General features: G+C 39.9%; 1 protein-coding gene across 1 annotated transcript in view; it reads left to right on the top strand.

Annotated features, from left to right (window-relative positions):
• Positions 1 to 18,405, top strand: part of ZBBX (zinc finger B-box domain containing) — a 350,269-nt gene that overhangs the window by 238,607 nt on the left and 93,257 nt on the right. Inside the window, exons 15-16 of the mRNA XM_077488037.1 lie at positions 707 to 798; positions 17,741 to 17,915. Coding sequence (XP_077344163.1) covers positions 707 to 798; positions 17,741 to 17,915 — 267 coding nt within the window. The remainder of the gene's footprint in view (positions 1 to 706; positions 799 to 17,740; positions 17,916 to 18,405) is intronic.

Genomic DNA, 18,405 nt, shown 5'->3' on the forward strand with positions numbered 1-18,405 from the left:
AATACTTATGCTCCATCATTGTTTTATATCTGTGTGATGGCTGCAGGCCCATGAAAGCAAGTGAAATTGCAGCTGGAACCTTTCCGACCCTCTTTAGTGCCACTGATATTGAATACATATTTATGCATTTGATAATTGGTCAGAATAAGCATGTCTGAAAAAAAACATTGAGAAACAAGATAATATGCTTGTTAAATGGTTTTATTAAATTGACAAATCTTTTTTTTCATTTATAAACCAGCTACTTCCTTTAGAAGCACAAGGTAACAATTGTGTCAAAGAAGTCCATTTCCTTTTTTTTACTTTCATGTAGTCAAATGAACCACAGGTAATAAACATTATATTTGAGAAAGTGAGCCAACATAACTGTTACAGACACATTCTTTTTAATACACTAATTAGGGCAATTAGTTGTGCAGTGATGCAAACTGCTCTCTGTCTTTTTTGTGTTTGACAGTAAGTACGGCAGAGCATCATTAATGTTCTGAACCAAAAAATAGAAGTTGCCAAATTTGTATTTGAAGTGTGAAAGTTTGTACATATTAATTGTTTTACCAATCTGCAAAATCCATTATTTTCATCCAGCACATTTCTCATGATAGACTGTGCTGTTGTCTGGGGAAAACACAAGTGTGGCAGGACAATTAAGCAGTTGACAGCTATGTATACTCTTTTAATGCATTCAATACAGATCATCTTCTTACAGCATCACATTCAGAAGACAGCAAATCAATGAAGTACAAAAGCTTTAAGGACAGCCAGAGCTCGGATGCAGCTTTAATGGTGAACGTGCCCCAGGTAAAATTACATAACATCTTTTCACTCTGTTTCTTCTCATATTTGTTGTAAATATGATGCTTGTAACAAAAATGTTTTGTGGAGGAATTAGAGATACTGGTATTTTGTATTGTTTGATCGTTCTGCAGTGCACAGCTTGTTACAGGAACAATTCAAGTGGAACTAAGCACAGACATAGACTTATGCATTAAAATGAAAGTGATAAATGGGTATTATGTGCTGATTCCCTGTCCATTCATTGCACTTTCAAACTTTACTGGCAGGGTGCTGCCATAATTATATACGCCAGATAGGACAATTCTATGTGCATATATTACCAGCTAAACATATGTTGCCCTAATGTAAGCTTTTAACATATTTTTTATTGAATGATGATAATACAAGAATGCATAAAGTTATACTTTAGTTTGACATTGCTTCTAACAGGATGGTGAGCTTTTTGTGAGATTTTTTGTTCTTTTCATACACATAGTGTAGTGTACCATATACCTATTACTGTCCAATTTTGTCCACACCATATACTCCATGTTCAGCTTTACACATTGGAGACTATTTATAAGGCTCTGTTCACACCTAGGCATTGTTGGGCCTTTTTTCGGCATTTTTCTTCTATAAGCCTCAGCTCTAAAAACGTCCAACAACACAAATCCCATTCATTTCAATAGCCCCTGTTCACTTTTGAGCGAAAGAAGATGCCTGAAGCAAAATGGCCATCGCTGAAAGTACAGGAGCTTCTTTTCTGCTACCTTTTGACCTGTACAAAATCGCGGCAAAAATCTTGCAACTTTCTGCCTGACAACAATATACTCAGGTGAGAATGCAGCCTAAGGGTGCAACTTGATACTTATCAGTCTTTTTCTTAATAAAAAATATTATTTATGACAATTTTACTTATTTTTAAACCTGCCAAGGACAATTTTTATACAATTTTTTACTATATTTTAGGATGTAAAATAAGCTTCTAAAAAGTATTTATAGATGGATGATAACCATAGGTTATAAATACATTACCCTTTTTTTATATTAAAACATTTCGTAATCATTTTTCACTACCCTAAACAAAGCATTATCTTATTTAGTGGGGGAGCAACAGAAGTGTATTTTTTCATTAACATGTCTATCTTGTTCTATTATGGAGCTGCTTACTGCTCACAGCTATTGTAGTTGTTTGGCATCCATACTCAAGTGATTATAGCTAGTTTGTTTTAGGAAGCGTGTTGATCTACTCATTTTGAACAAGCAGGAATATGTAAGAGTCCAAAAATATAACGTGAGGCTATAGTATAATTGCATTCAGATTGCATATAATGGCAATATAAGTCCATAAAATTAATATTGGCAGGACAGGTGAACGCCCCACACCAGCTTCAGTGCGATAGGAAATACACAAAACACCAGAGTGTTTCCAGCAAGTCTCCTTACCAGAAGAGTTGGACCCTCAAATTATAGAGTAGTCAAATGAGCATGTGAGATGCAGTACATGGATTCCACGACTCGGCACCGAGCATCAAGCAGAGCAGCTTACATCAGATATCAATGGGCTGTACATGTAGATTCAAACAGGCATCTCCACTAATATAAGAGTGTGCCAACCTCCTAATGACTTAGAGCTTATGGATTGAGGATGAGTGTAAAGAAAATCCCCCCTCCTTGAATGTTTTTATCAAGTTCAGTTGGCCCACCAGGATACTCTTTATAGAATATAGTATGAGTGAATAAACCATGTTTGTCGAGGAAGAACCTCATTAAACATTCATCAGCCAGCAGCTCAACCGAAAGGAAATAAAAGAACCATCCTTTTCTTTACACTCATCCTCAACTCATGAGCCCTAAGTACCGTTGTGGAGCTGCCTGTTTGAATCTATATGTACAGCCCATCCATGTCTGATGTAAGTCGCTCTGCTTGATGCTCGGTGCTGAGTCGTGGAATCCATTTATCTCACATGCTCATTTGACCACTATAATTTGAGGGTTCAACTTTTCTGGTAAGGAGCCTTGCTGGAAACACTGTGGTGTTGTGTGCAATTCCTGTCGCACTGAAGCTGGTTTGGAGCTTTCATCTGTCCTACCAATATTCATTCTTTGGACTTTTATTGCCATTGTATGTGATCTGAATGCAATTTGACGCTATAGACAAGTGCTGCATTTCCTGAATTTTATATTTTCGTAGTGGTTGGAAACCCTTACATAACACTTTACCTACAGGCAAGCCTATAATGAGGCTTACCTGTAGGTACTGGACATATCTCCGAAACCTGCAGGAGATATTTGCCATATACGCTTGTGCTGACATCATTGGCGCACGTGCACTAAAGAGAGAGCACGATTGTGTCATTCCTACAGGGCCCGTGCCGTGACTGACGGCTTCCGGGCGCATGCACGGGAGTGACATCACGCGACTCCAGCGCAGTCACAGAGCTGGAGTCCACGGCCCCGGAAGTAAGAGGGGCGAAGGTGGACCCGGCCACCAGCATGGGTATCGTAGACATTGCGGGCTTCATTTGAAGGTAAGTGGCACATAATGGGCTAGTATTCTATGCATACTAGCCCATTGTGCTTTTACTTTGCAGGGAACAAAATAGGAAGTAAAACCCATCAGAGTTTACTTTCTCTTTAATTGTAATCAATAAATTATTGCTGGCTGCTATAGTATTGACTTTTTTATTGATAGTCCCGACAAAGTGGGATTTTTAGGATCATGTAGGGGTTTGGACACCAATGAGACCAGATGCTACACCACTAGTAGCCACCATTCTGTGTGTTGTCTGGAACTTCTTTGCTTCCAAGAACAGTGATAAATTATCTGTTTAATGAGGCAGCAAACAAGGTAATGTGAGTGAGGCCAGACAAGCTAAAATTGTTTTTAAAAAGAGAATTGTGGCAGTGGGCAAATATGTCAGAAAAAAGTGAGGTTTGATCAAAAAGTTTTGACCCAGAGGTCTTAAGACCAGGTGTAAGTGGAGGAGGAACGAAAAGCTATAACTGAAGCACAATATGTAGCAGAGTTAGGGAGAGGTAGAGTATTTTCTGACTCTGGGAACTGGCCAGAGATGCAGGAAGACACGCAAGATACTGAGAACAAAAAGCAAGGGCTGGTTAAGGATTGGGTTAATAGAAAGCACAATAGGAATAGGACAGACAGAATACAAAAGCAGTAAACTCAGGAACACAGAACTATGTTCACCATTAGTATCTCTAACTGCATGCTACAGTGGACAGCCAGAGTATTGAATGAGCTGCATTTTAAATGAAACCTGAGATAATTAGAACATACAGTATGCTGTTGCACGCTGACATGCTCAATATTCCTGAGGGTATAAATGGATGGTGCACGTGCTAAAACACAGGAAGGTAGCCTTGAGCGTGGGAGCTCGCAAATGAGGCCACAACAGTAGAAACAGCAGGAGTTGGAGCAATATATGATCAGCAAAGCCCAGAGAAGGCAGCAGAAGTAGTGAAAGAAGTAAAAGTCCCAGCAACATTAGAAGATGCAGCAGAGTAGGATGTGCCAATGCTTGGATAATGAGCAGCCAACATGGTGATTAAAACCAATGGATGAACACTGAACAGACAAGTGCCTAAGAAGGTAGCCAATTATTAGAGGATCACCTTCATTAACAAGCAGGCAAGTATTTTGGAAAAGGAAGGATGTTCCAAAATGTCACAGCTATCATAATGCTGCAAATAGAGGAATTAGTTCCAAGTATAATCCAAACAATTCCAGGAGCTTGAGCATATGTATTTGTAATAACAAGCAAAACTACATTTCTGTTAGGAAATGTTCAGTCTGCCTGTTTTGCTGTGAGATTAAAATTATTTTAAACCTGTGACATGAAATATGAACAAAACATATCCCTCTATAGTATGCACATGTCTCAATCCAGAGCACTAAGTGTCCTTTTTTTCTGTGGTTCCTCTGCTATCTGCATAAGTTACTTCTGATATGTTTTCCTGACATCAAGACCTAAAAAGGTGACAGGGAAGGAAGCTCCAGCACACAGCCTGTAATTGACAATCTCAGCTCTGTTCCTGTGTGCCCCTTCCCTTCAATCTACTCTGAGTTCCCCTCACTGAGCTCTGCAGAATGTAACTCCACACCCCCTGCTTTCTAAAGGCTCAGACAAGCTGTATTTCTGCACTTTAAAGAGATAAAGAGAACAGAGAGCTGCAGACAAACAGGTACAACTTATGTAGGAGGATTTGTTTTATCTCTGTGTATCACCTGAGGCCAGTCACTTCACTGGGTATATGTCAGGGTTTACAACCACTTTACAACCACTTTAATGCACATTCACATGACTCTTTAACATATTAAGGAATGTGTTTATTTTACCTTGGTAATAAGGACTGCCTTGAAAACTCTGACATCCAACTTAACATACCTAAAATAATGTCCGAGAATTAATTGGGAAGATTTCCCCAAACGAGGAAGTAAAGAAAGTATGGAAATATATATTGATCAGCCTTAACATTATGACCACCCAGCTAATTATGAGTAGATTCCCTTTATGCCACCAAAACAGCACTGACCTGTTGAGGCGTGGACTCCCCTAGACCTCTGAAAGTATGCTGTGGTATCTGGCACCAAGTTATTAGTAGTGTTTCATTAGGGAGTCTCCAAACAAGACCTTCTAGATGAGATAGTGAGTCCAAATTGATGAAAGAACAGGTGCATTTATTCACTGCAGTGGAGAAGATACAATACACAGAGACTCAGTTCATGTGAGCTGAGTGAATGAAGACACATCTTCTGCCTTACAAGCTCTAGGCTAAACAATTTATAATCATGAATATGCATAATATCTAGGCATGGTCATATAGTTGTAGTCCAATCAGATTCCATATCTTAATAGCAAGCTAATAGTTAAATGGGTGTATCATGTGACTGACAGAAAAAGGGAACCCAGTAGTAGTCCCACATGACAGTGGTTGATTCAAACTGGTTCTGACCATAAAAGTCTATAATTTGATCAATCAGGAAGGTACAGTAGATGGTCGGTTTCATCAGGCGGTAAATGTCATCACAAGCTTAAACTTTGCTTTCTATAGAATAGAGAAATGCAAGTGCATATAAGCTCATAGAAATGACAGTGTGTGTATGTGTGTGTGTGTGTGTGTATATATATATATATATATATATATATATATATATATATATATATATATACACACACCGTGGGGAGAACAAGTATTTGATACACTGCCGATTTTGCAGGTTTTCCTACTTACAAAGCCTGTAGAGGTCTGTCATTTTTATCATAGATACTCTTCAACTGTGAGAAATGGAATCTAAAAAATCCAGAAAATCACGTTGTAGGATTTTTAAGTAATTCATTTGTATTTTATTGCATGACATAAGTATTTGATACATCAAAAAAGCAGAACTTAAATATTTGGTACAGAAACCTCTGTTTGCAATTACAGAGAGGCATCCTTCAAAGTCAACCTCTGGATATGACGCTGATTACGTGCACTCAACCTCTTTGGTCGACCATGGCGAGGCTTGTTCTGAGTGAAACCTGTCCTGTTAAACCACTGTGTATGGTCTTGGCCACCGTGCTGTAGCTCAGTTTCAGGGTCTTAGCAATCTCCTTATAGCCTAGGCCAACTTTTTTTCAGATCCTCACAGAGTTCTTTGCCATGTTGAACTGCTAGTGATCAGGATGAAAGAGTGAGAGTGATAACAGCAAATTGAACACACCTGCTCCCTGTTTACACCTAATACCTTTTAACACTAATGAGTCACATGACACCGGGGTGGGAAAATGGCTAATCGGGCCCAATTTGAACATTTTCACTTGGGTTTTGTTACCAGCGGTTTAGACATTAATGGCTGTGTTCGTTATTTTGCGGGGACAGCAAATTGACACTGTTATACAAGCTGTACACTCACTACTTTACATTGTATCAAACTGTAATTTCTTCAGTGTTGCCACATAAACAGATATAATAAAATATTAACACAAACGTGAGGGGTGTTCTCACTTTTGTGAGATACTGTTTGTGTGTGTATATATATATATATATATATATATATATATATATATATATATATATATATACTCAACATTATTGGACCCCTATATTTCTATCACTGCCTCCGCCGTGTAAAAAAAAAGGTGATTCATTAGACCAGCACACCTTCTCCCAGTGCTCCGTGGTCCAGTTTTGATGCTTATTTGCCCATTGTAGGTGCTTCTGGCTATGGACATGGGTCAGCATGGGCACCCTGACTGGTCTGCAGCTATGCATCCCCATACACAACAAACTGCGATGCACTGCATGTTCTGGCACCTTTCTGCCAGAACAAGCATTACCCTTTTCAGCAATTTGAGCTACGTTATATTTTCTATTGGATTAGACTACATGAGCAAGCCTTCACTGTCCATGTGTATTAATAAGCCTTGACTACCCATGATCCTGTCGCTGGTTCACCGTTTTTCCTTCCTTGGACCACTTTTGGTAGATCTCGACAATTGCAGACTGGGAGCATCCCAAAAGGGCTGCAGTTTTGGAGTTACTCTGACCCAGTTCTCTAGCCATTAAAAATTGTCTCTTGTCAAATTTGCTCAAATCTTTACGCTTGCCCATTTTTTATGTTTTGAACACATCAACTTCAGGGACAACATGTTCACTTACTGCTTATTATATCCCACCCACTTTCAGATGCCATTGCAACACAATAATCAATGCTATGTACTTTACCTGTCGGTGGTCTTAATATTATGGCTGATCAGTAATGTAACATTGGTGTTTTTTTTAACCACTTGAGATCCGCGCTATAGCCAAATGACGGCTACAGCGCGGATCTCCTTTTCCGGGACTACGTCTATTGACGTAGTCCCATGTACGAGCGGCCTGCGCGCCCCCTGAGGGGCGCGCGCGGCGTTCTCTGTGATCGGCGAGTCCATGAGACTCGCCTGATCACCGATCCGTGCACGGGTCGATCCCGACCCCTTATCACGTGATCAGCTGTCAGCCAATGACAGCTGATCAGGTGACATAACGGAGCCGGTAATCGGCTAGTATTCCGCGAGGAGAAAAAAAAAAAGCCGATCACCGGCGGCCGTGATCGGGACATAAGTCCCTATCACGGCCAGCAATGCAAGCGCCAACCTGCCCCCTGCAGTGCCACCCTAATAAAAAGTAAGTGCCCCCCGTCAGTGCCACCCAGCAGTGCCCATAGTGCCACCCAGCAGTGCCCACAGTGCCACCCAGCAGTGCCACCCACAGTGCCCACAATCTGCCTCAAAGGTGCTGCACCCCAGTGCCGCCCATCAGTGCCCAGCAGTGCCGCCCATCAGTGCCCAGCAGTGCCGCCCATCAGTGCCCAGCAGTGCCACCTATCAGTGCCACCTATCAGTGCCCATCAGTCCCATCTATCAGTGGTACCTATCAGTGCCCATCCGTGCCACCCATCCGTGCCACCCATCCGTGCCACCCATCCGTGCCATCTTATCTGTGCCCATCTTTGCCCATCAGTGCCGCCTTATCTGTGCCCATCGGTGCTGCCTTAACTATGCCTATCAGTGCCCACCAGTGCAGCCTATCAGTGCCCACCAATGCAGCCTATCAGTGCCCACCAATGCAGCCCATCAGTGCCCACCAATGCAGCCTATCAGTGCCGCCTAATCAGCGCACTTCAATGAAGGAGAAAAATGACCCGTTTGCAAAATTTTATAACAAACTATTAAAACATGATTTTTTTAATTATTTTTTTTGCATCTTTTTTTGTTTGTTTAGCAAAAAATAAAACTCCGAGCTGTAACTAAATACCACCAAAAGAAAGCTCTATTTGTGGGAAAAAAATGATAAAAATTTCATTTGGGTACAGTGTTGTATGCCCGCGCAATTGTCATTCAAAGTGCATCAGCGCTGAAAGCTGAAAATTGGTCTGGGACTGAGGGGGGTTTAAGTGCCCAGTAAGCAAGTGGTTAAACATTTTAATGTGGTTCATCCAAAGATATAGGGAAACAATCAACCAAACAGTTCCATTCCTTCCAACGTCCATGTTCCTTTGAAATTATCTCCAGATTATTTTCACAAATACTACCAATAGCAAGAATTGCACTGTTTATTAATTTTACGATACAGGACGCTTTTCTGAGGCTGTCTGCAGTGTAATAGGATTGCTCTACAGTAAGGTAGTCCATAGATCAGGGGTCAGCAACCAGTAGATCACAGACAGGTAACTGGTAGATCGTGGTCTGGGCTTGCTGACCTGCCATCCCAGAGCATCAAACAGAGTGCAATGCAGTGGGCTACTTGTAACAGGGACATGCAGTCAGGGGAGGGAGGTAAGCCATGAACATTTAATAAAAAAAAAATAAAAAAATATTGAGCTTCAAGGGTCATAGCTCAGTGACCTGGAATCACAGAGACAAATGTGGGTGGGGGGGGGGTGTATGTTGCCTAGGTCCTACATCACCACTGTTAAAAATTTGGGTCTCTTACGACCTATGGTTCCGTAGATACGGGGCTCCTTGCGCAGCCTGTCAGAAGCTACATATAGAGCAGCCACTTTAAATACAAGCTGTCAGTTTCGGTGTGCAGCAGACTGAGCTCACAGTGCCTCTCACTTCTTGTCAGAGGCACTGAGCTCAATGAACAGCTTGGAGACTTGGACCATGTGACCGTGACGATACGCATTGGGACAGACAGGCACCGGAAGTGACATCAGCCGGTGAGCTCGCCGCTCATGGTGCATAGATTTTAACCTGTGTTTGAGATATGAGTACCTTAGCTGCTTTTTAACCACTTCAGCCCTAAGCCTATTTTTCAAACTTGTTTAGAAGTTAAAATCATTTGTTTTGCTAGATAATTACTTGGAACCCCAAATATATATATATATATATATATATATATATATATATATATATATATATATATATATATATATATATATATTTTTTTTTTTTTTTTTTTCTTACACCCTAGAGAATAAAATGGTGGCCGTTGCAATATTTTCTGTCACACTGTATTTGCGCAGTACTCTTTCAAGCGCACTTTTTTTGGGGGGAAAAATACACTTTTTTAAATTCAATTATTATTTGTTTAATATATTTTGAAAGATGATGTTACGCCAAGTAAATTTATACCAAACATGTCACGCTTCAAAGTTGAGCCCACTCGTGGAATGGTGACAAACATTTACCCTTAACCCCCATATGCAACATTTAAAAAATTCTACAGGTTGCATGTTTTAAATTACAGAGGAGGTCTAGGGCTAGAATTATTGTGTGGTTTGAACGGCATTTTCATATGCGGGCGCTACTCATGTATGCGTTCGCTTCTGCGTGCAAGCTCAGCGGGACAGGATGAGTTTAAAACATTTTTTTCTTATTTTTTTATTATATATATATATATATATATATATATATATATATATATATATATATATATATATATATATATATATATATATATATATTTTTTTACACTGTTCTTAAAAAAAAATGGTGTCACTTTTATTCCTATTACAAGAAATTAAAACATCCCTTGCAATAGAAAAAAAGCATGACAGGACCTCTTAAATATGAGATCTGGGGTCAAAAAAGTTTCTTTAAGCGCTATGGGTGGAAGTGACGTTTTGATGTTGCTTCTGCCGTGCAATGGTATGGAGCCAGGTGGGGGCCATCTTCCCCTCACTCAGCTTTATACCTAACACAGAAGAGGACCCAATCACCTCCGCCACTGCGGTGGCTCCAGTAAGTGATGTGGGGGCCCCTCTCCCACCCCCGATAAAACTGATCCTGCGGCGAATCCACCGCAGAACCACTTTTATCTGAAAGCAGACCGACTGCTGAAGAAGGGGTTATGGCAGCTAGCTGCTGCCATAACAACCATATACCTCTTCAAAATACAACGGTGGATGGTCCATAAGTGGTTAAACATTAAAGTGTTCAATTTATATACTATGCTATCCGTAATCCCCCCATCTTTTCTACATACTGTACATATGTATATTAACTGGGAGAGGAACGCCATTGCCGTTACTGGCTCCAAGTGAGCAGATATACATCACCATACTGAGAGCGTCTCATCAGGATAAAGATGGTTCCCTAGATGTTCACTTACAAGAAGCTATTATTGTGAATACCCACGATCCCCAGTGTTATACACATACACTGTTACTTATAGCCGTAAGGTAAGAGGCCATCTTACACCGAAGTGTGTTGCATAGACAAGTCACTTTGCACATTTGTGTTTATTTGCACAACTTTCTTGCACAGAAGAGGATAAGTCACTTTATATTTATTTACTTATCTATGTGGCTTGTATCATGTGCACACTGCTACCTCTAGCACTTAGCATTTTATGGATGTTTTATTTTCACTGCGATTGCTTTCAGTCCAAATATATTGGTTATGTAGCACATAGTCACATTTGTTTTCAGTAATCTGTTTTGGTTATTTATTTCACATAACCGCCCAGCACCATCTATTGTATGATCATTTATTTTGTGGTTATGGACTGATCTTTTCGGTGCACGCAGCAATTAGTTCTTTTGTTTAATAGCACGGGAATATGTATTTATTTTTTATATATAATAATTATTTGTATATTACTTATGGTAACTAACCCATTGCCACCCAGGCCAATTTTCTCCTACATGTAAAAATCATATTTTTACATTACTCAGAACCCCCAAATATTATATATATTGTTTTAGCAGGCACCCTAGAGAATAAAATGGTGGTCATTGCAACTTTTTATGTCACATGGTATTTGCACAGCAATTATTTTAAATGCGTTTTTTTGGGTTAAAAAACGTTTCATGAATAATAAAAAAAAAAAAACACTAACATTAGCCAGATTTGTTTATTTATTTATTTATTGTTGTATAATGTGAAAGATGATGTTACGCCGAGTAAATAGACACCTAACATGTCATGCTTTAAAATTGCGCACACTTGTGGAATAGCGCCAAACCTTGGTACTTATAGATCTCCATAGGTGACACTTAAATTTTTTTTACAGGTTACCTTTTTAGAGTTACAGAAGAGGTGTAGCACTAGAAATATTGCTCTCGCTCTAACGATCACGGCGTATGTAACCTGTGTTTAACTAGCTCTGATAGTAGTCAGTGCCTCACCAACCACTCACCTCACCACACGCCCCTGACTTGTAAAGTTGGAGCTGTAGTAGGGATAATGCTTCGTACACAAGATCGAATTTTCCGACAACAAAACCGTGGATTTTTTTCCGAAGGATGTTGGCTCAAACTTGTCTAGCATACACACGGTCACACAAATGTTGGCCCAAAATGCCGACGTGAGAACGCGGTGACGTACAAGACGTATGAAGAGCCAAGAAAAAGGATAGCTTCAGTAAATTCAATAGCCAGTGCAGCTCCTTCTGCTTGATTCCGAGCATGCGTGAACTTTTGTGCGATAGACTTGTGTACAAACCTGCTCTCAAAGATTTATGGGCGGAAATTCCGACAGCAAATGTTCGATGGAGCATACACACGGTCAGACTTTCCGACAACAAGCTCACATCCAACATTTGTTGTCGGAAAATCCAATCGCTTGTACGGGGCATAAGAGCCACATAAGCCGATGCCTCCTCTGTAGTTCCGGCTCCTGTCCCATGCTGAATGATAAAAACTGCACTCTACCTCTTATCCCAGCTAGCAGTCTCCAGGGTGGTGCCAGCAGCAGGAAAAAAGATCTTCAGGTCAGTGCGAAGCGATACACTGGGCATAATAGTATAGGGCTGCTTTCTCACTAATGTGCTGCGGTTTACCCGCACTGTGGGTGCAGTGTATCTGCAGCTTTCCTGTGAGTTTGCTGCGCTTAGCCATAGACTTCTATTATATCCAGCAAGTGTAGTACACTGAATGCAGGAGTTTTGGTGACCTTCCAGAAAGTGCACTACACCTACAGGATATAATGGAAGTCTATGGCAAAGTGCAGCTAACCCAGAAAAGTTGCAGATACACTGTTCTGCACTCACAGTGCAGGTAAACTGCACTAAGGGTTCATTTTCATCTGCAGTTTGGGGGTGGTAAAGCCCCTTAGTTAATATGTGTTTTTATCAATCCCGCCCCAATCGCACCTCCTTTAGCTTCATTGGCCAGGGGTGTACAAATGTCACAGCCGCAGCAAGAGTTGTATGCCCTGTCATGGTTGGTGGGTGTAGCACCTGTTAAGCATGACCCATTCAAGTGAATGAGGCCACTCTGCAAGTGCCCTGCAACCTTGTGCAGGACAGCAAACAAGGGGTTAAAGCAGGCAGCGTCGTGTTGATTTCTTGGACCCCACAGAAGCATGCAGTTGCAGGGCACTTGCAGAGTGGCTCCATTTACGTGGATAAGTCACAATTGGCAGGTTAATCTAAAGGGGGATAAACCTAAAGGGGGTAGGGATTGGGGGGATGGGAAAACTGTGACTCATCAGCAGGGTTTTACCACCACTCCAACTTTACGTGTGAACAAGACCTAAGGGTGCTGCTGCCAAATGCAACTAGGGGGTCATTCACAAGTGCAACAGGCACTGCTATTGCCCTTAAAAGTAATCCAGCAGGTTGAATGAAAAAAAAAAATGACCCAATGCCCCCATCTATACATTTAAGGTGAATGGTGGAATCCTCCCTGCTGTGCCTTTGTATTCTGACAGGGGGGACTTCCCCACCATCACAATATACTGATCAGCACCAATGGCAATAGCCAGTGGCTCTGATTGAGTGGTAGATATCTGGGCGGTTGAACAGAAATCAATTATTAGACTTACAACTCCTGCTGAACCAGCTGAATTTCGATCCATGTATGGCCAACTTAAAAGTCAGCTATGCAGACTTGATACGTTATCTTGAATCATTGTCAGTTTGAAAAGATCTTGAAACCTTTTTACATGTACGGTTATAAATACATTATATGTATGCATGCATGTGAGGTTAAGATTTGTTGGCTCTGAAATTTCAAAGCAGTATATTTTGTGCCTAGTTGTATTACGTTGTGAATGTGATATAACAAAACATAACTTCAAATAGACATGTTTTCATATTTTGAATGGTTGGGGTTTTTTATGTTTAGCAACTCTGTCTTTATCATCTCTTTAAACATTGACATGAGTACATATGGCAGTCTGTGACAAGGATATCAGCTGCAGCACTATAGATAGTCTGTGTGTGACAAATTACATTCATATTCAAATAGTTTCACTCTAAATATTGCCGGATTCTTACATCCTCTTATATACTTATTGGAGCGGAGGAATGGTAATGCTGTGCCCATGCAGCAAATAAAATAGTGACCTTAATTTCTCTGAGCCCGAGTGTTTCATTGTTCATTATATCTCACTTGTAGGAGATTTCATGTAGACATCGATTACCGCTATCATATAAGTGTTTTGTCAAAGAGCACCAAGTCTTACTCCGTGTGACCTCTGTTATGTACAATTTCAGCACCAGGAGACCCACTGGGTTGGATAGTGTGGCGGAACATTACATACTTAGTTGGTTCAGTGCTGCAGGGAATTGTAAGAATGTGTTATCAAGAATATCATGTCAAAAAAGTATATCTGCTGCTGCTATATAAAAACTTAATTAAGATGAATGTGATATGTGTATTAAAGCTGAGTCCGGGCAAACAGCTAAATGCGTAGGTGCAATACATACTACTGAACAGTCAAAAACATCTTGTGACACTGGAAGTCCTGACAACAGCATATCCAGGCAAATAAAAAAACAACAACGAATCCTGTCTTTCTAATTAGGCAGGAAAAGAGTATGACCACTGTGAAAACCCATCACTGCTCACTCTGTTCTTAGCTAGATCCTAGTGGTAAAATGCAAATGAAATGATATCAGGCTTAGCTGGCTCATAGTGCTACTACTTTTCTGCATTGGATTACAGGGAAATAATACACACTTTATATGCATATTATTAATATTCTACAGGATTTATATAGCACCAACAGTTTGAAGAACGCTTTACAATGTGGGGGGGGGGGGGGCAGTACAATTACAATACTGTACAGTTCAATACAGAGGGAACAGGAGGGCCCTGCTCGTGGAGCTTACAATCTAAGGGAAGGGGGAGTCTAAAGGTAGGGGGGGATACTATATATACTGTACTTTTTTTTATTTTTTTTTACCATCTAACCAATTTAAATTCTTCTTGTGACATATATAAGGCTATTCCTTATTCTTAAAGCACATCAAATGAATGGGTGCCAGCACATACAAATCCTCAGTGCATGACTCTATAGCCTGAAGTACATTGATATCCCAATTATAGGATAACATCGCATAATATCTTGTACATAAACCTGACATATGGTAAATGAACAATTAATTCAAAGACTATCATCAAACATCCCAAAAGCCATTAAAGTGTTACTAAACTCAGGACAATGCATTCACTATATCTGGTCTCCTACAGTACACAGAATATGGAAATACAAATATTTGAGTAAATATAAACTGCTAAATAACTTTTCTCATCAGTAGTACATAGTCTTGTGACGTCTATCAGTGCCAGCTTAAATCTTGTAGGAGGAAGTTTCATATTGAACTGAACTGTCCTATCAGGATCAAGGACCCCTGACACTCTGTCTAGACAGGGCTGATTGGCCCTGTGCTCATCACATGCACTCTCCCAAGAAAAAAAATCTCTCTAGCAATACACACCAAACTGAGCATGTGCAGACTGACTCCAGTAGCTCTATCTTATCCAGGCATGTTTTGGAGTCAGTGGAAGAAGAGGGGGATCTGTACATACAAGATCACATGTTTTTTTACACAATGCAGAGAATAAACCCCTTAGGTTCCACCGTGAGTATAACAAGCATGCTTTACTGCATATGCAGACTGATTTCACTGTTGTGGGTTTAGTCACACTTTAAGTGTGAAAGTACACAAAATATACTAAGTAGCTTTCCCATTGTACCTAATATATTACAAAGTGTTCATTTTGCCAAACACAATCCACAGTCCCAGTCTATCTTCATGCTGTGTTTTATTTTCCACTGTGACTTGATCCAAACAGTGCAGCACACCACCAGGTGAGTCTTATACATAAAAAGTTAAAGATTCTATTGATTGTATTTGGCTAAATGAAGTCTTTGATATATATTAGTTACACTGCGAAAGTTACTTAGTATATTTTTAGTATTTTCACACTGAATGGCTTTTGGGATGTTTTAACCACTTGAGCTCTGGAAGATTTTACCCCTTCACGACCAGGCCATTTTTTGCTATTTGGCACTGATCTACTTTAATTGGAAGAGTGCACAGGCTCTAGTGCAAAAACCTTTTATTGAATAAAAAAATTTGGAAAAATGTATAAATGCACTCAAAAGCGTAGATGTGTAAAAGCATGTCATCCACAACAACAACCTGCCTGAAGCGAGGCGGCAGCTGCACACATACTCAGCTGATCCGGTCTGCCATGCATCCACCTTGAGCTCCACCGGGGGGGAATCGGATATACAGAGCTGTGGACTATATGGTTGTTGTAGGCGACATGCTTTTACACATCTACGCTTGTGAGTGCATACAGTATATAATTTTTAAATTTTTATTTGATAAAAGGTTTTGCACCAGAGCCTGTGCGCTCTTTTTTTTATTTATGTTTTACAGTTCTCGGTGCCCACTGACATGGAGAGCTGCGAAGTGGTGCTTCTTGAATAGCATTAACTCTTTCTTAAAAAGAAGGAGAATTTTTGGACTTCTTTATATTGGACATTCTTGGCATGAGTGCAAGTACTGACTTTTTTATCATTTTTTCGCACAAATAGAGAATTCTTTTGGTGGTATTTTCTCACCACTGGGTTTTTTATTTTTCCCCGAAAAAAAGACAATTTGAAAATAAAAAAAATGTTTACTTTTATTTTTTTATCTTGGCAAAAATGTTTTCTGCTACATGTTTTTGATTTAAAAAAAAATCCAAATAAGTGTATATTAATTGATTTGCTTGAAAGTTATAGTGCCTGCAAACTATGGTATATATACTGACATTTTTTAATTTTATTTTATACCACTAATATAATGGGACTGCAATAGTGTGGCGGATAATCTGACAATAACTGACTAGTTGCCACTGACATCACCAGTGCTAAAATTATACACTAATACACATTGTCACTGTACTAATGACACTGGCTGGGAAGGGGTTAACATCTAGGATGATTAACAAGTTAAATGTGTTCCTAACTATGTGTTATGTGTGTAAAGTGTGCTGCTTTTACTAACCTATCTCATTACCTGCATTTTCTCATCCCTGACAGATGGTTTCCCCCGGTACAGAGCTCTGTGTAGTTTACCAACATAGAAGTATGGGCTATGATTGCATGCAGTCGATCGGCAGATCCCAGGCATGAATCATTGGCTGGGACTTGCTGACATGTTCCCGTTGAGTGCAATTACAGCAGGTACTGGGGGTGGAGGGCTTGTATGCCCTAAACCCAGAAGTAGGCAGCGGAGTACCAGCACATCACTTTGCCTACAGTGGCCCACAGTACATTGAGGGTGGGCAGTCCCCAAGTGGTTAATATGTGTATTCATTTTTATTTGTATATTTCTTTATACACATTTATATTTTTATTTGAGTGATTTTAGTGCTGTAAGAATAAAGGATGGCCTTATATATGTTATCTGTTGAGGGTTTGTCATTACGGCAGCTTTCACGGTATATATAATATTTGGCTTTGGGCTTTTCTCACTGTTTAGCACAGAGTGGGGGTTTGTATGATAAATTCTACTTAAGCCTGACGTTCAGCTTCCCTACAGCTGAGGACCTCCTCAGTTAGAGCACCCCCCTACTTATAAATATGAGTTTCAATACTTTTTTTTAATTGGGTCTCGGAGAGGATTTTCTGTAGGGGTCTGCACCCTATAGGAGACGAGTATTGCAGTGAGAACTGCTTTTTATATTTTTAACTTGCAAAGCCATTTTTATTTTTTTTTCATAAAAACTAGAGTTCTTCTTGTATCATAGGAATTTCATAAAGTTGTCCTTAGAGAAAACAATCAAGCATCAGAATACCAAGGTCTGAATGGATTTTTCACTCTGGAAACTGACCATAAAGAAGTAAAAGATAACTTCCATTCTCGACAAGTCTCTGAACACACAACTCATGAGTTTGACGTGGCTGAGGAAAGCATGTGTACAGGTAAGAACAGGTAGGCATGTATATTACTAGTATGTATATAACTATGATATTTCAACAGACACTCTTATAATCATCCCTCTCACATAAATATTTGTCTGCTACAAAAATGTAGACTAGATAGAGGAATTCCGGGTATGCAAATTTTATACATAGTTACTTCAGCAGTCCAGCTTGAATGAATGTAACATATATATATATATATATATATATATATATATATATATATACCAGACACATCTAGGTTTTAGAGGAGGAAAACAAGAAAAAAATATTCTGACCCAAATGGTGTACTGAAATATTTAATAAAGTATAACAGAATATTTTAATATTTTAACCATGTAAAGTGAACATCAGTCAACAATGGCATTAAGGACCATCATCACTGTCATTAAAGCGGAGGTCCACCCTAAAATGGACCTCCGCTCATCGGAATCCCCCCCCCCTCCGGCGCCATGATCGGCACCTTTCAGGGGGGAGGGGGGTGCAGTTA

The sequence above is a fragment of the Lithobates pipiens genome, unplaced genomic scaffold (genome assembly GCF_037356315.1).
Source record: "Lithobates pipiens isolate NorthernLeopardFrog02 unplaced genomic scaffold, aLitPip1_a1.2 Scaffold_18, whole genome shotgun sequence".
In the NCBI taxonomy this organism is placed as follows: Eukaryota; Metazoa; Chordata; class Amphibia; order Anura; family Ranidae; genus Lithobates; species Lithobates pipiens.